Source organism: Camelus dromedarius, chromosome 22 (assembly GCF_036321535.1).
Source record: "Camelus dromedarius isolate mCamDro1 chromosome 22, mCamDro1.pat, whole genome shotgun sequence".
Taxonomy (NCBI): Eukaryota; Metazoa; Chordata; class Mammalia; order Artiodactyla; family Camelidae; genus Camelus; species Camelus dromedarius.
Genome location: NC_087457.1, coordinates 8,709,999 through 8,731,402, shown reverse-complemented (window position 1 = coordinate 8,731,402; position 21,404 = coordinate 8,709,999). Strand labels below are relative to the sequence as shown.

Genomic DNA, 21,404 nt, shown 5'->3' with positions numbered 1-21,404 from the left:
TCAAAGACCAAATATTAGAATAAAAGATACTCCTAGTGCTCTGGTCACAGAGGAAATTTCAAGTGTTTCTGGAGCTCTGTGCCAAGAACCAGGGGCAGAGAAAAATGTGTATATTTTCTCTTATCGCACACGGGGCCAATAGGTGGAGATAAGTGATGAGATTTCGGCTTACCTTAAGACATAGCTTTTCAGATTATGTAAAGTGGTCTCCCTTACTTGGACAACACCTTGAATCTCTCAGATGATTGGGCGGGAGGTCAGTTTAAGTTGCTGTCTGGCTCTTCAGTTTCAAATTCAATTGGTAATTGTTGTAATGCTGTGACTTCAACTGAAGTATTCAATTACTGCGTTGGGGGAGGGGTAGCACGTGTGGCTTAAAATTCCAACAAAGGAGCCTTTTGTCTCTTTCCTATAATTTCTTTGATGTTTTCAGTCATTATAATTCATTGCTTTCTGTATTGTGGTAAAATATCTATAACATAAAAGTTATCATTTGAAGCACACAGTTCATTGGTGTCACGTACATTCACAATAGTGGGTAACAGCACCACTATTTATTTCCAGAACTTTCTCATCCTCTGAAGCAGAAACTGTACCAGTTAAATAATTGCTCCCCATTCCTCCTCTCCCTGCCACTGGTAACCTTTATTCCACCTTCTGTCTCAAGAAATTAGACTACTCTAGGTCCCTCATAAAGTAGAATTACACAACATTTGTCCATTTGTGTCTGGCTTATTTCACTTAGCATAATGCATTCAAGGTTCATCCATGTTGCATCATCTAGCAGAATTTTGTTCCTTTTTATGGCTGAATAATATTCCATTGTATATGTATACCACATTTTGTTTATTCATCTATTGATGGACATTTGGGTTGTTACCAACTTTGGCTATTGTGAATGGTGCTGCTGTGAACATTGGTGTACAAGTATGTGTTTGAATTCCTGCTTTCAACTGGAATTGCTGGATCATATGATAATTCTGTGTATAACTTTTTGAGGAACCTTCAATCTGTTTTTCACAGCAGCTGCCCCATTTTACATTCCCACCAGCACTGTGCGAGGGTTCCAGTTTCTCCACAACCTGGCCAACATTTGCTACTTTCTCTGGGGTTTTTTTTGAGTCATCTGTGGGTGCGAAGTGATATCTCATTGTGGTTTTGATTTGCATTTCAGTAATGACTGCTGACATTGAACGTTGTTTCATATGTTTATTGGCCATTTGTATGTCTTCTCTGGAGAAATGTCTATTCAAGACCTTTGCCCATATTTGAATTGGGTTGTTTGGTTTTTTGTTTTTGAGTTATAAGTGTTCTTTCCATACTCTGTATTAATCACTTATCAAATATATGATTTATAAATATTTTCTTCCAACTGTTGGTTGTACTTTTATCTTTTTGATAGTGTCTTTTGATGCACACAATTTTAAAAATTTTGTTGAAGTCCAGTTTATCTATTTTTTCTTTTGTTGCCTGTGTTTTGGGTGTCAGATTTAAGAAATCACTGCCAAATCCAAGGTCACAAAGATTTCCTCTATGTTTTTTTCTAAGATTTTTATAGTTTTACCTCTAGACTTTAGGTCATTGATCCAATTTGAGTTAATTTTTATATATGGTATCAGGTAAGGATCCAGCTTCACTCTTTTGCATCTGTTTATTCAGTTTTTCCAGCACCATTTGTTGAAAAGACTGTCCTTACTACATTGAAGAGTCTTGGCGTCCTTGTCAAAAATCAATTTACCATATATGTGAGAGTTTATTTCTGGTCTCTGTGTTCTATTAGATTGGTTTCTACGTTCATCCTTATACCAGTACCATGTTGCTTTACAAAGCCATCTCATTGTAGCAAGTTTTGAAATCAGAAAGTGTCTTACGACTTTGTGCTTCTCTTTCAAGATTGTTTTGGCTATTTGGAGTCCCTTGAGATACCATATAAATTTTAGAATGGGTTTTTTCTATTTCTACAAAGAAAGCTGTTGGGATTTTGATAAATCACTTTGAATAGTTTTAACATCGTAACAATATTGTATTTCAATCAATGAACATGGGATGTCTTTCCACTTATTTGTGTCTTCTTTAATATCTTTCAACCATTTTTGGTGCTATAATTAATTTCTTTTTAAAACCTTTTTCTATTTGTTCTTTCTTCTTAAGCCATTAATAACAATTGCCCTGTGTTGACATACCAGAAGCCAGTCAGAAGGATCTGGTATGCAGGTTAACCTGTGAACCACATATTTGCATATTTGTAAACTTTGATTCAAACTTCCTTTCTTGACCCAGGCTTTGGGTATCATTGCTTTTCCTATCAGAGGTTCCTGGCTCCTTTCCAGGGCTGCATATAACTTAACCAGTTTGATAGTTTTGGTTTCTCCTTTCAAAAAAACCCTCGAAGGACCATAAGTCGTTGATGAATACAATCACAACACCAAATGTATTTCTGTTTTAGAGCAGAGCCACTGTTTTCCTCGGCATCTCACTTTAGACCTGCTAAGTGTCAAATGCCATCATTTTCTCACAGCTGAGGCGATCCTGCTGTTACAGAACAAAAACCCCACCCAGGAAATCTGAAGATCTAACTGGCTTTGTTAAGCTATTCATGAATCAGGCAGCATCTTGTCCAGCAAGTAGAGAGATACCCCGAGCAGTTGTAGGAAATGGAAGGTTTATAGACAGAAGGAGGGTAGGGCGAGGCAGTTATTAGCAAAAGAAAAGAAAGGATTGTTTCAGGTCAGGACTTCTTCTCCGGGAAGGAAACGGCAGGGGTCTTGTGCAGATTACCTCCTAGTGAGGACCAGAGAATCCCAGACTGAAGATTCAGATCACATCCCTGGGGAAGGGAGACTGCAGCTGCGTCAGATGTGAAGTCTCGGTCTGGTGTCGTGGGCTTTAGCACTGGCAACGCCGTTTGGTCACCATTTGGTGACGCCTGAAGTTTTCTTATGACAGTAGGTCCCAGAGTTTTAGTCTAGCTTTCAGTCCATCTTCATCATCCCATTTTCTAGATTTTTGGTTCTGTGCTCACGGTTACCAGCAACATTTAGTGACCTGAGCTACATGCAGGCCTTGTTCAGCATCTCGGGCAGTTTCTGCTCGTTCTTTGGCTATACTTTGACTTTTCTGATATTCTGCTGTCAGATTTAAGAGTATTCTCTTTTATGGAAAGAAACCAAAAGAAAGACGTTCCAGTCACATGGTTTATTTCATATCCGCATTCATATATTTGGCATCCATATCCATATGTTTATATCATGGATTTTTTTTTTCCCAATGAGGAGGGAATGGTTTTCCAGGGTCAGAGAACTGAGAAATCCCCATTAGCTGAGTACCTACTGTATGCAAATGAGATGGTTCCTAGACTGTTCTTTGACAGATTGCTTTCCCTATAGAGTAGCTTGCTTTCATTGATACATTTCTTCAATCATAAGAATGTAACATTTAAAAATAAATAATCCACTAAAATTTAAGGTGTTTAAACAGAGTTCAAGTAGTTTCATTACATTCATGTTGAACTTCTGATGAGAGATTTGACTTTAAATTGTTTTTAATGTCCTCTCTGAACTAATGTTTATATTTTTTTCAGCTTTCTTTTCTAAAATTTGAATTTTTTTTTTTACTAAAAATTAAATAACCAGAGGATAGGTTTCTTTAATTTTCCCTTATTCCATTAGAATATTGATTTAGAATTCTTATTGCTCTGGGATATTGGTTCAGCCAGAGAGCAAAGGCTCTTCTATAGAGGAACACCGACATTGCGTGGATTTAAATTTTGCTGTTAAAGAGATTTAGGTTTAGAAAAAACTTCTACAGTCAAATGAAATTAAACTGTGATTCAGATGCAAATTTTCACCCCCCTCAATCCACCCTACCAACCAAACTACCACTTCTAATTTTCTTTTTTAAGCTTATAAGTTAAATTTGGTCCCATTTGTTTATTTTGTTTGTTTTATGAGGGGCAGGTAATCAGGTTTATATTTGGAGGAGGTGCTGGGGATTGAACCCAGGACCCCGTGCATGCTAAGTACACGCTCTACCACTTGAGCTATACGCTCCCCACCACTTCCAAATTTCAATACTCACGTTTTATCCCATCTTTTTCTATCAACCACTAACTTCTTGCCTTTGATTCTTTTAATTGTTAATTTTAATTGTTAGCGTTAAGATATTAGCGGTATGTCAGGTTTGGACTTTGCTACGTTATACATTTAATTTTTATTTTTGTCCCCCTCCCATCATAGGTGAAAAGTTGGGAGAAAGACCTAATTAGATATGAAAAAGTGTTCGAATCCATAATAATACAAAGGAATTTTACAAAAGAAATAAATACGTTAATTGTTCTTGATATCATTTGTTGAGTCTGCAATTACATGAAGTCCCCAGTGTACTCGGCCTCTGGGTTTCATCATTTGCCAGGGAAACCGGAAATGGGCGGGTAATCAGTGATCTCGGAATAGCCTGCACGTTCAGCCCTGTAGTCGGAGCACAGTCGTATGCCGTCATTCCCATTTACTATGTCACCAGTAGTCTGGGTCAAAAATGTTGACCCATAAAGAAAACGAATTCCTCTGACAATATTTCATATTCAAGGTTTATTATATTTTATTCAACAGAAATGCACATCAAAACATTCACCCGGAAAACCAAGAGCTAGTCAGGGTGCTTCGGGAGCAACTTCAAACAGAACAGGTACTGTTGTTTTATAATATGTGCATTTGTGTAAGGAGTAGAGTATTTCTCCCCTTACATAAGAAACTGTGATGGAACATTTTTACTCCTTTTTGGAGACACGGGCTTCTCTGCTGCTTGAAGTTACTGTAAATTACTCTACTGATTGTACATTTTCAGATTAGGCAAATGACTGGTCTTAACCTAATTAAGATGTTTTTGTGTATTTATTTGGTTTTAACTTGCTTTAAAAAGACAGAAGTTTTCTGATTACTTACCTGCGAGGAAATAAACACTGTCTAATGGACTTTAATGAAATGTAGTGGAAAAACTACTCTTTCTAAAATATGTTCCCCTAAGATCTACCAAAAGGCTTTTTTTCTTTTTCTTCTTGTTCAGTGGTCAAAGTTAACAAAATGAGTTGTGCAAAGAAGAAAACTTTTTTCTGCCTCTTCTTTGCTTTTTAACCACATGGACTAAGAACTGGAAATGTAATACATTTCATGAAGACTGGATTAAGTCGGATATTGTGCACCTTCATGCTGAGATAGCTACCATCAGAAAACAAAAAAATTAAAAATTGATGGCCTACCTGCCAGTCAAACCTCCAAACAGGGTTTTATGATTTATCCATTCACCAAATATTTATGGAACATCTACCATATGTCAGACGCTATTGTGGGCATTGCGAATTCATTTGTGAACAAAACAGACAGGAATTCTTGCTTCAGAGAACTTGAAATTCACTGATGCAAAAATCGTTTAAGCGTATTAGTGGTGCCCTGTTCCAGAGCTATTGTTACGAATAATTCATGCTGGGGTGGTGTTTTCTAATTTACAGAGTGATCTTACATACAACTCTCTCATTTAACCTTCAAACATGATAGGTGACTATTCTTATCCCCATTTAACATATTAGATCTCTGAGATTTGCTTAAATTCATACTAGGATCGCGTGACTAGATCTTGCTCTGTAGGAGTCCTGGATTGGATCAAGGTGGATCTTCCAGATTTTTTTTGCACTGCTGTCCCATTCACCTCCATCACACCCCGCCCCAGGCATGGCCTAAAGCTCCAGGTAGAATCAAGCTCCAGTGACGTAGCCTATTCCGTATGGTAGCCACCAGCCACATGCGCATGGCTATTTAATTTTAAATTAACTAAAATTAAGTAAAATTTGAGATACAGTACTTTGGTCACACTAGCCACATTTCAGGTACTTAGCCACGTGTGGCTCGTGGCTACCATGTCGGACAGCACAGATAAAGCAGACTTCCATATTGTGGTGAGTTCTGTTAGACAGCCCTGGCTTTTTTTGTCAGTTAATTTCCAAAGATGAAGAATGAAGAGAAAAGGTAGAGGAGGGAACATGACATGCTGTGTGTTTTTCTTCTTTGCACCATTAAAAATGACATAAAAGATTAAGACATCAAAGCATGACCTTGGCTTGTAGGATATTCTAGTATTTTAAGATTGTTTTAAGACATAGGGGATTTTAGTTCTGGTTTATTAATGTAGGGTGACCAAAATCTTTGATTTAGTTTACAGTGAAGAATAGCTCATATTTAGCAAATTTAATACTTTTTTTTAGCAATTTGGTGTTTTTAATACCGGCTACTTTGCTTATAAGATAAGTGCTGGGTGCTATAAAGTCGGGTTTTGATAAGTATTTTAAAAGCTATACATTCTATAGCAGTACTGGGTAATTTTCCAGTTCCCAGGGACTACTAGAGTGAGTCGTACAGATAAAGTCCTTGTCCTGACAGCATTGTATTAATCTGGCTCTGTGAAGGGTTAAATTCCAGTCACCAGTGGTCTTAAATTTTACTACCTCCAAAATGACCAAATACTCTTCTTTAAAAGTCTAATTCTGATCTCTCGCGAGGTCCAGCACGCACGTACCACTGTCAGGAATGGACGAGTGAAACAGAAGCTGAAAATGAAAGAAAGCTAATACGTGGGAAATAGTGTGACATTTCTTATCCTTCGGCCTGTGTCATTCGGGATAACTCACTCATCCCAATAGATTAGCTCCCAAGTTCATCCAGGTTGTTGTCTTTAATTTTTTATTTTTATTTTATTTTTTTCAGGGTGGGGGGCACAGTAATTAGGTTTACTTGTTTATTTTTTAGAGGAGGGCCTGGGGATTGAACCCAGGACCTTGTGCATGCTAAGCATGCGCTCTTCCACTGCGCTACACCCTCCCCACCAGGTGGCCGTCTTTAGACTGTGCTCAGGAAGGAAGGCAAGACCAGGCAGTTTAAGTAAAACCACAGTGGAGCCTGAGAACTTTATGTAACCTGTAAGACGTGAAACTAGGGCACATCTAAAGTGTAGTGAGCATTACACGCACTGAGTGTATTCTTACGTGGCCCCTATGATAACTCTGACTCTAAAAAGCCCGTGTATGTGTGTCTCATGTAACGAGGGCGCCCATCTTCTCCCCAGGATGCACCTGCTGCTGCCCGACACCAGTTCTACACCGACATGTACTGTCCGATCTGTTTACATCAAGCCTCCCTCCCTGTCGAAACCAACTGTGGACATCTTTTTTGCGGTAAGCAAACCGGGCGTGTGCGGCGAAAGGGACTATTTAGACCAAGCCCCGTGGGAGTGCACAGGCTGGATGCCTTATTTCCTCTCTACCACATTTGGCATTTCATGAGTCAGGTAGCTTGCTTCTGAAATCCTGCTCTCCTTGTCAGCCGCTTTAATTTAGTCTGTAGGTTCAGAGATTTAAAAAAACAAACAAACAAACAAAAACTAGTGATTCAGTTTCTTGGTAAACGGAAGTGTTTCTTTGAGTAGTAATTCAAGTCTATCAGTACCACGAGGCTTCCACCGGATCCCTCACGGTCATCACTTTTCGGTGGTTTCATTTCTTACTCATCCTTCCCAAGGAAGGAAGGTTCTTCTCATAAGGACCTTGTCCAAGACCTTGCCTGAGCCCTGCCGCCTCTTTTTCACTCTAAGACAGTACAGAAGTTCTCACTAGCCTCTCTTCCTTCATGACGTCAAGAGGCTTGGCGGAGGGAGCACGAGGCACCTAGAGGCTGCAGTGGGTGAGAAGGAACGCTGGTTTCACACTCAGTATCAGGAAGGGGTGTTGCCTACACCTGGTGTTCTTCCTGGCCATCCAGAAAGACTCCAGAGAGAATAATGAGATATCACATAGTCATTGCTGGTTATGGTCACGTGAGATTCGGGACAGTCAGTTGTCACTTGCCTCCTACATGCCGGACACGTAGCATCCTTCATCCCCTCCAGCCCCAGCAGCATAAGCAATAATGCTGTGTACCTAGGAGTTCTGTACAGGGAAGAGTTCTACACAAATGAGGAAGTCAAGATGCAGCGATGTGAAGAAATTTTACAAAGGGCAACCCAGCTGCAGAGGGACAGAGCTCGGTTTTAAACTTGGATCGCACGGACTTCCAACCCTGTGCTCAGTTCTTCTATGTGATTGGTGGCGTATACAACTGCTCTCTATTTAAGTTTTATGTAATCGCTAGACCTATTTTAAAAATTTTTAAGTTTATTTACTTATTGGAGGAGGGAGATTTGTTTGTTTATTTATTTATTAAATGGAAGGACTGGGGATCGATCCCAGGACCTTGTGCTTGCTAAGCGCACACTCTACCACTGAGCTACACCCACCCCTAGACCTATTTTTTATTGGTAGTATTTCTTTCTCTTTGAGCAGCTGTATTCAAGATAGGGTTCTGATTGCTCCCAAATTGTACTCAATTTGCATATGAAGACTAATTTAAACTGTAGCATACGGTAATCTAGAAATTGCTTTCTCCCCGTGCTATCTTTTGTCTGGGACTCACTGAATAGAACTCTTAGGTGTATTGTGTTATTGCTCACGCTGTTGGGGATAAAATAAAGTATTTGGAAGCCATTCCAGGCCCTGCAGGGTTTTTATACCTCTTATTCATTAAGTAAGTGCTGACTAATCCCGTTTATTGCCTCACCCATTTACTCTGGCCTCTTCCCTCCGGTTTTTGCCTAAGTAGCTAACGAATCTTAAAACACCATTTCAGCGTCTGTCCTTAATGATTTGTTGGAAGTGCTAACGAGCAGCAGAATGATGAAAGATCAGATGGGGAGCGTTAACTGGGCATCAGAGAAAGCAGACACTTCCCCCTCTCAGACCTCCGGCCCCTGCTCCTAATCCACTGGGGACTCTCTTTCTGAGTCTGAATTTGGCTTCAGCCACCCCCTCACACAGCACCCCAGGCCGGTGCTAGCAGTCAGCTAGGAATCACTGAGGTCTGGCGGGCTGGGCAGACTCCCTTTGCCAACCCAGGCTTCGGTGACTCACTGAGTGGATAGTGTGGTCAGTTGAAAGATGGCTGCATTGTGTTCCTGGTTTGACCTCTGGGTCTGAGGCAATAGGGTGGATTCCTTCCGAGATCCTGCTCTACTTGTTGGGCACTTTAATTCACTGCCTGTAAGTTCAAAGGTTAAAAAAAAAACTAGTTATACAACCTCTGCACAAACAGAAATGTGTTTTGTCTGAGCAGTTCCAGTGTATCAATACGGTGTTTCCAAAGTGCCCTCCAGCTTAGTTCTGGACGTGGATCTCCTGGTCTGTTCCTCCACTGCCCGCGGAGAATGAGCACACCAACAGCTTGCACATACTTGCATTTGTAACTCACATTTTTTTTTGTATTTCAAAGATTTTCTTTTTTAATTGAAGTCTAGTCAGTTTACAATGTTGTGTCAATTTCTGGTGTACAGTGTAATAGTTCAGTCATACATATACATGCGTATAATGGTTTTCATAGTCTTTTTCATAATAGGTCACTACAAGATATTGAATAGAGTTCCCTGTCCTGTACAGTAGGTCCTTGTTGTTTATCTCTTTTATATACAGTAGTGTGTATCTGCAAATCCCGAACTCCCAATTTATCCTTTCCCACCCCCTTTCTCCCCTGGTAACCAGAAGTTTGTTTTCTATGTCTGTGAGTCTGTTTCTGTTTTGTCAATAAGTTCATTTGTGTCTTTTTTTTTTTTTTTTTTTTTTAGATTCCACCTATATAGTATTTTTTGTTCTCTTTCTGGCTTTACTTAGAATGACGATCTCCAGGTCTATCCACGTTGCTGCAAGTTGTAACTCATGTTATTTTATTTCATCCTGCAGCAGTCTTATGAGGTCTTATTCCCATTTTATAGATAAGATCTAGAAAGACTGTACCCCAGATTCAAGTAATTGAGTCATCTCTCCCACCATCCTGTTTATGTGGGTCTCGCATTTTAAAGAGGGAGATAGTTGAGGAAAAGGGAAAACACCAAGCATGTCACAACAGATGTGTATGAACTCGTGTCTGATTTGCTAGACCATCATTTTTCAGTGCAGGCCAGTGGCCGTTGTAGAATTTGCAGAACAAAGACAGCTATGCTCCAATTTGTGGAGAAGAGATATGGGATTAATCAGTTGATATGTCAAAATACACTGGACTTCCTAGTGGAGGGGTCAGAGATAAAGGCGTCATCACAGATGGTACCGAGACTAACAGATTTAGAAGAATTTTCCCTTTCATATAGTTTCTATATGAAATTAGATTGCTCAAAGCATTTCATGAGCATGATCTAATTAACACAGCACTCTGAGAGCAGGAAAAGATACCAGATACAGACCATTTAGCTTTTAAGTTCATCTTTAAATCGTTGAACCAGTGCCCCACGGTCACCCACGTCCAGGTCGGGCAGCCTTTGCTCGAGCCATTGGTCTGCCCACCAGCCTCCTCACATACCATTTATTTTTGCCTCTGGTATTTGCTCTTACGCTGAAGAAACCCAGAGCATCCTCCCTCCCATGTCCTGTCGAAATCTTACCATTCCTGCAAAGTTCGGTTCAAATCCCTTCTGCTCTACACGTGCCTCTAACGCATCCCAGAGAGTTCGCCCTCTCTGGACTTCTTTTGTACCGAAGCTTAATATCACACAGTTTAAGGTGTAACCACCTCCTAACTGATATAAGCGTGTCACCTTGGCCTCCTCAGTCTGACTGTCAGTGCTTGCTCTGAGTTGTGGACACTTATCGGATCTGGAAGAATCAGAAGAAGGAACCAGAGAGCTACGCCAGGTTGCTGAGGGGAGAGTAAGAAAACAGGAGAGCCTGGAGGCAGAGGCACTTAAGTGCAGAGTCACAGTGGGACCCGGGTGGTCCGAGAAACTGGTTCCTGCAGAGAAGACAATGAACTGGCCCCTTAGACACCAGACAGTGTTTAAAGATAACTCCTTCATTTGTTCTTGGTCTGAACTTTAGTGCTTATGCTGACCACTGTGTAAGATCTGAAAACCCTCCCTTCAGGCTGTGCTTAACTGTTCTGCTGCTCATGAACCTTCAAGCAGAAAAATCAGATCCACCCAGTGCGAAAGTTGATTCAATTATTTAACTGGATTGTGAACTTCAGTAGGGCAGAAAGCGTGTAACCTTTGCATCCGTTGGCTCCTTGCTCGAACTACCTAACTACTATTGTTGATACTTACATAACTTGGTTTTTTAAACTTAAAAAAAAAAAAACAGAATTTGTGTTTGTCTAACATTCATGTCAAATTTGGAACAGAAAACTTGAACAGAACACTGATTTGTCAGATGTTCAATTATTTTATTTATTTTCCATAGGAAATGCAACATTTTCTAGTAAGGCTCATACGCTGAAACAGTTAATGCATGCTTGCTTTTAATTGTGTAAAAATGCCTGTATCTTAACTGGTTATTTAAAAGAAAATATTGTTCAATTGCTGGGAATTACGATTCGATTTGAATTTGCCTTATTAAGAGTTGGTTGGATAAAGTAAAAAAACATTCTAAAATAGGTGATGCTGTTAAAATATTTCAAATATTTGAAACTGTCTCAGCACATGTGGACTTGACAACATCAGTGTTAACGTTTTCTCCCCGCTAGGCACCTGCATTGTTGCGTACTGGCGATACGGCTCATGGCTTGGGGCGATCAGTTGTCCGATCTGTAGACAAACGGTAATGTTTGCATCCAGAAAACATCATTTCTACTTCATCTTGAGAATTTTTGTGCTTTCTGTGCCTGACTCTTGGGAATTATTTTTATGATTTTAGCAGAACTTCATTTCTCCAAAGCTTCAATGATGTCACTCCATTATGTTTGTAAATGTCTTTAAGACACCTCAAAAAAAAAGGGGGGGAATTCCCTTCAGCTATAGTGAAGAAACAACTTAAATCCTCCCCCAAATCCTCATAAATCTTTGTTGTAAAACCAGCAAAGGAATAACTGAACTAGCAAATCTGGCTGAAGCAAATATTCCCCACATACACTTCTTCTGAAAAAAATTTTCCCTTTTAATTTATTTTTAATCTGCCCTTCTCTGGTAAATGTCCAGATAGCTTTAAATGACGAACAGTACTTTTAAAAATGTCTCTTTTGGAGACATAACCACGTTGCATTATCCAGAACGGATTAGATTCTTGTAGGTGGTACAGAAGCTACCTAAGGAGGGAGGCAGTGAGGTGTTTTGGGTTTTGTTTTTTGTTTTTAATTGAAGTATAGTCAGTTACAATGTGTCAGTTTCTGGTGTACACCACAGTGTCCCAGTCATATACATACATATATTCGTTTTCATGTTTGTTTTTTTAATGGAGGGACTGGAGATTAAACCCAGGACCTCGTGCATGCTAAGCATGTGCTCTACCACTGAGCTATACCCTCCCCACGTAAAGGTGTTTTAATAGAACAGCTTTTAGGGTCCCAAACAGGAGAGCGATTCATCTCAGAGGCAGGACAGGTGGCAGGATCTCACTGGAGATAGTGCCAGGCTCAGACTGGAACACACTCACCACGTCTCTCCCTTCATGCTCACACCAGCACACCAGCGGTCCTGCCACGTTTCCAGGGCGAGCCCAGGTGCCAGGCTTTCTGGACACCCCAGACAGAAGAAGTCCTCCTTCTCAAACATCATTGTATTGCCTGCCCCAGGGCCTTATGACAGGCTGCTGCCCTGGTCTGCCCCCACTTCTGTCTCGGGGACTGTGATCACCAGTGGCAGGGCCGTGTCTTCATTTTTCTGTATATCCAGCACTTAGCACAGTGCCTGGCCGCAGGAGGTGCTCAGCTATTATTTACTGAAAGAAGGGGTTTTTATTAACAAATTTGTGAAGAGACGGCTGTACCTGCTGTTCGTACACGCGCTGCTCTTAGCACTCCTGCGTTTCACGTTTCAAAAGCATCCAAGCAGCGGAAGCTGTGGTTTTACAGCCAAGCTGAGGAAGGCTAAAAACAACAGCAAGACAACTTAAATCTATCACGACTCCTTCCCATACTCGTCTGGTTACACGGGGACCATTTCTGCGGGGGCGGTTATATTTTAAAATAGACTTGTTGTTTGAGGAGCTATCAGCCTCAGATGACCTGAATGTGGTCCTGGGACATTTGTATATCCCTCTTACCTCTACCAGGGAGGAAACGGGGTTCAATGTAGCATGTTATCTAAAAATATCAAGAATTACCTTCTTTTGATTATAGTAGAGATGGTGCTTGAGAGCTGGTCCCAGCAAAAAGCTCATCTCTGTATTATGGTTGGTAGCATTCGAAGATCATTCAAGTACCAGTGAGAGGATAAGGAATCATGATTTTAATCAAAAAAGAAATCCCTAATTTTTCTCTCTCAAAGTGATAGGTATATAATTTTATGTCATTTTGCTCCTGAATGTTTTCTTTCTTAAAAGTATTTTTAAATTTTATTTATTATTGTATTATTTGTTAATTTTTGGGGGGGGGGAGGTCATTAGGTTTATTTATTTTTAGAGGAGGTACTGGGGATCAAACCCAAGACCTTGTGTGCGCTAAGCATGTGCTCTGCTACTTGAGCTATACCCTCTCCACTCTGAATGTTTTCTCATCTTTCTTGTGTCTTCAAATATCTGTTGGCCCAAACAGAGAACTAGTGACATAAAGCCCCTGATGTGGACTGGAAAATATCTAAGACAGTGTTTGGATAAGGTGCCCATTTTATTTTATAGGAGTTTCAATTACATGTGAATTGGATTTTATTGTAAAGCAGTAAGTTACTTTCCACCCAGGTGTTGCTCTTGTTACGAGAAATACGTAAAGCATAAATTCAGAAGCTTTTCTCATTCTACTGAGGAAGAACACAAAATGAAAAAAATTAGTGCTGCAGAAAGATGTAACAATTTTTTTCCTGTAATGCACAGGTAACTTTACTGCTGACAGTATTTAGTGAAAACGACCAGTCTCAAGATGTCGTATCATTGCACCAAGACATTAATGATTATAACCGGAGATTCTCAGGCCAGCCCAGATCTGTAAGTAATGTCACCGCGGGTGCAAAGTGAGGGTGTAATGAGCTTCTTTTTTGTCAGGTGAGGTTTACCTACAAATACTCTTTGGCTGTGAAAAACCTACGTGTGTGTTGCGTAAAGGCTTTGCCTTCATCGTTGTCATTCACTGAGTTACAGCTTTCCAAAAAACTACAGTTTCCTATCTTAAAAAAAAAAAGGCATTATAACTCTTTATGAAAGTGATACCAGCAAAAAAGCAATAAGAAAAAATTGAAGGAAAATGTAAAATTATCAGCTTCTGTGGGATTCTAAAATAGGATTTGTCTTAGGAGAAATTTACAACTGAGAGAGTTTTACAACTGTGTTTTACTCTGTTGTGTTTACCCTGACCCCCTGTTGGAAATGTTCCCTTAAGTAATCCTAGGTTCGGGTTTCTCTTGTGTTGTCAGCTATTCAGAAGCCTTCTATTTTAGATGTGATCTTATTTTGGGGGTTTTTTTTGAAAGGGGAGGTAATTAGGTTATTTATTTATATATATATTTTAATGGAGGTACTAGGGATTGAACCCAGGACCTCATGCATGCTAAGCACACACTCTACCACTGAGCTATGTATGCCCTACCCTCTCCAGGACATTGAGCTCTTAATTTGATATTCTTCCTCAAAAGTGGAGTTAGACTGTGATTAATATACAAACATTTCTTAATAACCCATTTCATATTTCTTACCTAATTATTACAGATTTTGTATAAATGATACCATATGAGAACTGAACAAAACAGCTCTGACAAAGGACAGAAAGGCATTCAAAAGACACACTGGCTGGTCCTTAGAATATTTAAGTTACCGCAGACCTTGTGAAAGCAGTGTGGCTGTTTCGCTGTAAATGTTAGTTTCTTCCACAGAGAATAGAAAATTAGCCTAGGAAGTGATTGTAAAAAGACCATTTTTGTTCTCTTGTGAGCAGTTTTCCAAAAGGAGTTACAAGATTTTCTTTAATCCGGTGGGGTTTTTAAAACTGTTTCCTCATCACTTACTCAGTTCTTCCTACTTTTGTCTCCATTTCCCTCTCAACTTATTTGGCACCTGTTAGACAAACAAAATACGCACCTAGAGTTGGACTTAACGATATTTATACAGATTGTGAAAAACAGCTGAACGCGGGGCGGTGGAATGACCACAGGATGTGATCTACTTCCTCTGGTCAGTTCCCTCACATCTACCACCCCTGGAGAAACGAGACCATCAAGGAAGTCACGTTGAGGGGTCCTGGTGGCTCATGACGACCCAGGCCCCTAGAGAGCATGCAGTCAGCTCACAGCTGCACAGGACCCGCGAGGGGCTTGCAGTCAGGGAGTTGGCTGACCTGCTCAAGGTCATCCAAAATAGATGCGGGTACCATCTTTTTTCCAAACAACTTTATTTAGATGTAATTTATGTACCATAAAGTACATCTGTTTAAAATATACAATTCAACGGTTTTTAGTATATTTACAGAGTGACTATAGTGTAATTATTGGTCTGTATAGATCCAGAAACTTACTCATTTCCAGAAAGGGTAAGGCCCGGCATTCCGAAAATCTTTGTGGCAATTAGTAATTCACTTAAACTCAAGCTAAGCAGAATCAACATCCTTAGAAGGAATCAGTTTCATTGCTATTGTTAAGACTGTCAAAGTTGTCAAAGTTATCAAAGTTGATGTGTCTGTATATACTTATATATACACATAGGTACTTACATATTGTGTGCCAGTTTATAAAGGTCTTTTATAACAATGTCTCTTCTGGTTCTTAATAGTCCTCGTGGCACATACTCAATTGTTGACTAATCTCTAGTAGGTTAAACAACTTTCCCCAAGGTAACCTGGTTAATAAGTGATTGACTTTGAATCCGAACCCCGATCTGTCCGACTTTTAAAGCTGAGACTTGAGCCCAAGCCTCAGACTAATCCTATAGGGTTTTATTGGTTTATTTTACTAACTCCAATTAGAGATAAACTTGAGTTTCGTATTACTATAGCCTATGTTTTAAGTTTGTTGACATTTTAGTCGCTTTTCAATTATCTCCTATAAGACATATTTATAAGAACCTAGTAATCAAAGAACTATTTTTTTAAAAAATGAGTAACTAGAAAATATGCCGTTTGACCAATATGTGAAACACTGTCATTCATGTTAACTGAGTTTGTCTGCATGTTGTAAGAAAATTACATGATTTTTGAAGTCTGACACGTTAGATGCCAAATCACAATATCTGTTCTTCCCCTACCAGATTATGGAAAGAATCATGGACCTGCCCACGTTACTGAGGCATGCGTTCAGGGAGATGTTTTCAGTCGGGGGCCTTTTCTGGATGTTCCGTATCAGGATAATACTTTGTTTAATGGGAGCTTTTTTCTACCTTATATCACCTCTAGACTTCGTACCTGAAGCCTTGTTTGGAATCCTAGGCTTTCTCGATGATTTCTTTGTCATCTTTCTGTTGCTCATCTACATCTCTATTATGTATCGAGAAGTCATAACACAGAGACTAAACAGATGAACAAAAAAATGAGCTGACAAAAATTGGGGGCTAACGTGTAAAACCAAACAGAAGGACAACAGCCGTGTAAAGCATTTGAATATCATCTTCCAAGCTTCAAACCACTGTATGCCAAACTTGTGATTATCATCTGGCAAATGCCTAGCAATAGATGACTGGAATTTGTACATGCTGCAGGTTCTAATATTAAGGTTAGAATTATCCTGATTACAACTGTATCTTGATTCTGTGTTGTCTATAAAGTCTGTGGGAAAATGTGAAATAAAATGGGATGCTTATATTTTCTTCCCCCTCGCCAAATTACTCAGATTAATTGGATGTATAGTAAGATATTGTCAAATGTACAATTTATGCTTCTCAGTGAGTACCCATGTGATAATCTGTTGCTCTGAGACTCACCTAAATATTTTTATTACAATAAAATATTGTACAATATTGGGGGGGGGATCAGTGTTTCTTTTAGGACTAGCTAAGTTTTGTGCATTTGGAGCAGTTCTGCTTTTCCATTCTGAAATAATCACTTGTTATTGGCTGAAAGCGGAAGAAGAAACTTGAACTCTCTGTCATCTGGTTTCATATTCTGGTTCACCGAACATTTCTTAATCAATAGAATTAACAAGATTTAAGACATTTGCTCCAGTCAGCATACTTGCCGTTCTCAGTTATGACATTTCAATAAGAGCTGGGTCCTTTTCTAGGAATCGTTTATGAAAGTAACTTGTAAAGGGACTTTTTTTTCAGGAACCGGGGTGATAATGCAGGCACATCGTAGTTTGGTGCATTCCTGAGAATAGTGTTTCTTTGTGGCTGTGAGCATCAGAGACCTGAGGAGGGTACTAGGAACACTATTTAAATTTGACAAGAAATTACTGGTGAACTACAGCAATCGAATAGACGAATTGGGTTAGTCTTCTCTTGTCAGAAAAATTCTGTAATACTGTCCCCAGATGGCAGGACGTAGCCCAGATTCATCAGGCCTTGCACTGAATGAGATATTCAGCGGGAAAGTTATCTGAGTTTTTGGAAGACTGCAGCAAAAGCTACCTAACGCTCTCTCTGCAGTCTTCTGTTTGAGCAGAATCAAAACCACCAGTATTATGAAATCGTAACCCCCTCAGCTGGCACAGCCTGCCAGGGAACTGGACGTGGTGGTCACTGATTCCCCAGGGGACAGTCAGTGTCAGCCCTGCCGCCTGCAGTCGCTGCTAAGTCCTCCTGTCCATTCCTGCATCCATGAGCCTCACTGTGGTCAGAGGGGGAGAAAACACTGATCTGTCACAGTTTTTCCAAGTTAATCAGACTAGCCATCAACTCCTGAGACGCTGATGAAGTATCAGTAAAAGGGTCTTCTAATTTGGGCCGCAGCCAAAGCTGCTGCTTGTCACAGAGAAAAACAAAATTCTTCAGTAGAGCACATTGTAATTAAAGCAGTTGTTTGCATACGTTTCATTTAATCCTCAAAGACAGTTCTGTGAAAAAGGCAGAGCATGGCCTTCCGTTTCATAGGTAAAATTCCTGCTAAACGTGAAAGGTTTTTTCTGGTCTGAAGCCACACACAAGTAAGTGACGGCTGTCAGACTCCCAGGAGGACTCCTACACGGGGAGACGCTGCGGTCCCCGGAGTCTTGTGGGACACACTGGACTAGGACATCTTAAGTGCTTCTAGGAGGAAAGGTCTAGAAAGACAACAGAGCAAGACTCCATGCACCCTGCTTCTACACTTTATCAAATCCAATGTCTAGTAGGGTGGCATACTTCATGGAAAAGCGTTTCAGCCGCAGACACTAACTCGAGAAGCTGAGTAGTTGGTTACAGCACCATTTACCAGGTTAGAAATGCATTTCCTGCCAATTACAAATTTGCTGTGGGGCTAAAGCAATGTCACTTTGAAAGGGTTTAATTTTCTGTGCATGTGTTCTGCTTCAAGTGTCACATTTCTACTTACAATACTTTTACTGTAATATCTGGAATTCCTGGTCGAAGTGTAACGTACCAACTTTTGTAACATACAAAAACACCGTATGACGTCTTGCTAAACTGAAGAGGGAACATGCCAGCTTCTCATAATTTTAGACCTGCTCACTACGTCATCTTTATGGATCACTGATAATACATGAACTAGGGGTCTGAGAGAGTATTTAAAGTAAGCAGAGTCAGTCAGTGTTTGAAACATCACAGTAGAACTTCTGTGATTCAGAGCTAGATCCTATCAAATCAAAGCAACGATTTGGATTTTTGTAAACAACAACATTGCAACTTTCACAAAAACAGATGGTCCAGCCCCAGGAGCAGATGATAACTGGAGCAGCTCTGTGGGGAACGAGAACGGAGGAGAGAGTTGTTGAAACTGCCCACTAGAACAGTGGTTCCAGATCCTGCAGTTCTCAGCATTTGACAGCAACACGGGAAGAAAGGACTGTGTCGGTCCCAGTGGCTGTGTAGACACCTACCTCACAGACTTGTTTCAGAGGACTGACACTTGTGTTCAAACTTCATGATTTAAGAGTTTGTCAAGCAGTTATTCTCTGGAATAAAAGCAAATGGTTAAAAGTAGCTGTGAATTTTCCTGTTTTCTTTGATGTCGTTTGCTTTAAAGTTCAGAACTCCTGAAACAGCACTCAGCAGAATGGCTGCAATGGTTTTCTTTTTCACTAATGGACATCCAGTGTCTCCTCACATTTCTAATCAGTTTTGCTTGGACATTTTAATTTTTTTTTAATTAAAATTTTTTTATTTTATATTTATTTTGTTGGGGGAGGTAATTAGGTGGGTTTGGGGGGGGTTTGTTTGTTGTGTTTTGAAATGGATGCACTGGGGATTGAACCCAGGACCTTGTGCATGCTAAGCACGCAGTCTACCACTGAGCTATATATACATACCTCCCTCGGATATTTTCAAATTTAAAAAGCAGAAATGTTTTGGGGGAAAATAGTTTAACCTGGGCCATCTATATTAATTCTGGACAGTGAAGGTGGAATTAGAGTTACTCGCACCTGATTCTCCACCCGTTTCTTTTGAGTGTATATTTAATGGCAGTTGTAACTGAAACGCTCTTCCCCAAGTCTGAGGAACAGGAAAGGCACTCAAGGTCTAAGGCCCTAAAAGAGTTTCCCAGGACCAGGTGAGTAGGAGGCGATACTATCACAGAGATAGAGACAAACGTTGAGTTTTGGTGGTTCTGTCAGATCCAGACCATCTTCACAGCATCCATGTTAGTCTCATGCATTGAGTTCTTAACTGCAGGCAAATCTGAGGTGTTATCAGCCACTGTCACCTTCATTCCCTGCAACCCATCTTGTCCCGGGCCCCAGAACGGAGCAAACAGGAGTACACGCCCAGGAGACGTCACTGAGCATGTCTGAACACTGTCCTTTATCCCTCCAACTCGTGGCCTTTAGAGGGGAAGGTAGTATTTGATCCAGGAGAGGGCTAAGGGCTAAAGATGTTTCAAACTTTTATCTAATAGTTAGATTTTATAATTTAAAAACACAAAATGTAAAAAGAACTACTTAAAAATGTCTAATCATTCCAGTCAACACACTCACCCTTCTAAACGGTCTTCGAGAAAAGCTCCGTGAAAATTAGTATTTGTTTCACTCATCCTAGAATTTTAGAATTGTAAGGGGCATTAGAAACTGGCTAGTTTTTATGCTTTCTCTGTGAAAATCAGATGAAAGCTATAGATTATTCCCCACAAAAATGCACATTTACACATGTATGTATAGTTTTGATTCATCTTCAAGGGATTCAAAGAGCAGACCATTCATGGATTCCAAATTAAGAATTCCTCAGTCCTGTAGCCTCACTCTACAGATGAAGATATGGCCCAGAGAGAATGAATGCTAGGGCATTTTAAAATAAAAACTGTTTATAGAAAAAGTAGCCTAGTTGGATGGAAATTAAAATCTAAACTGTTAGATATCAGTGAGTTTAAAACATCTTTAGTCCTTAGCCTTCTTCAACGTCAAAACAAGTGGCTTATTTTTCAGTTTATCAAACAAGACAGTTTACCCATCTAGAAAAATTGTGACAAAACTTACCCTTTTAAGGTCAATGAGTTAAATTTTCTGTTTCCCTTAAAAAGTGTTCTATTAGTAAGTGAATTGGCTCTTGGCCTCTTGAGACTCTGAAAAATGTCAAGCTTCTAACTAACCTTCAGTTTATCCTTATTCTCTTTCCCTTAAATGGTCATATAAAGCTAAGGCACATTTTCACTTTTGATATTCACTGAAGGGGTCAAATGAGCATATAAACATCTCATTCTCTAAAAAAAAAAATAACGAGCAGTTTTGCCTATCTTGTGTGGCCCTTGTTTGCTTAATAAACTATTTTATTACATAGAATGCCAAACATTTTGTAAATCATAAGGGTTAGGTGAACACACTGTTTAGCCATCACCTCAGTCAAAAGACACATGACCACCGTCCCACTGGCCCTCTTACTTGCCTCTCCCCCGCAAAAGCAGCCTCTTTTGACTGTAGATTTACCTACTTGTTTTTTACTCTTAAAAAATCAGAATTATATAGTATATTTTCTTTTGTGTCTGACTTTGTCAACATTATGTGTGTTAGAACCATCCACAGTGTTGTGGGGCTTCTTTATTGTTAGTGCTGTGTAGTATTCCACTGTCTGACTCTACCACAATTTATTCAACTCTTAATGGACATTTGGGTTGTTTCTATCAACACTTTTAAAAAGCAATCATCTTTTCCTCATAGCCACCCCTTGACGAGTAAATAGTTACTCCAGCCCTGGTAAATGTTAGGAAGAAATGGGCAAAGGAGAGAGAAGGAAAACAGACAATAGGTGTAAGTTACTTTAGAGGAAGTGAAAATTATTTTTCTATTAAGCAAATACATTGATCTGCAGAACACACAGCGAAAATTTAGTTTGGGGAATGGTTTTACAAAGAAAAATA

The 21,404-nt window shown here is 39.8% G+C and overlaps 1 protein-coding gene across 4 annotated transcripts in view; it reads left to right on the top strand.

Moving 5' to 3' along the window:
* Nucleotides 1–19,039, top strand: part of RNF170 (ring finger protein 170) — a 29,715-nt gene extending 10,676 nt beyond the window's left edge. For 3 of the 4 annotated variants that reach the window (XM_031439974.2, XM_031439975.2, XM_031439977.1), the window contains 5 exons: nt 4,608–4,683; nt 7,111–7,219; nt 11,580–11,653; nt 13,859–13,969; nt 16,217–19,039. In XM_031439974.2, coding sequence (XP_031295834.1) covers nt 4,608–4,683; nt 7,111–7,219; nt 11,580–11,653; nt 13,859–13,969; nt 16,217–16,486 — 640 coding nt within the window. In that variant the 3' untranslated portion in view covers nt 16,487–19,039. Of the gene's footprint in view, nt 1–4,607; nt 4,684–6,253; nt 6,711–7,110; nt 7,220–11,579; nt 11,654–13,858; nt 13,970–16,216 lie in introns of all 4 variants that reach the window. The other variant, XM_064477382.1, reaches the window with a different exon arrangement.
* The last annotated feature ends 2,365 nt before the right edge of the window (nt 19,040–21,404 follow it).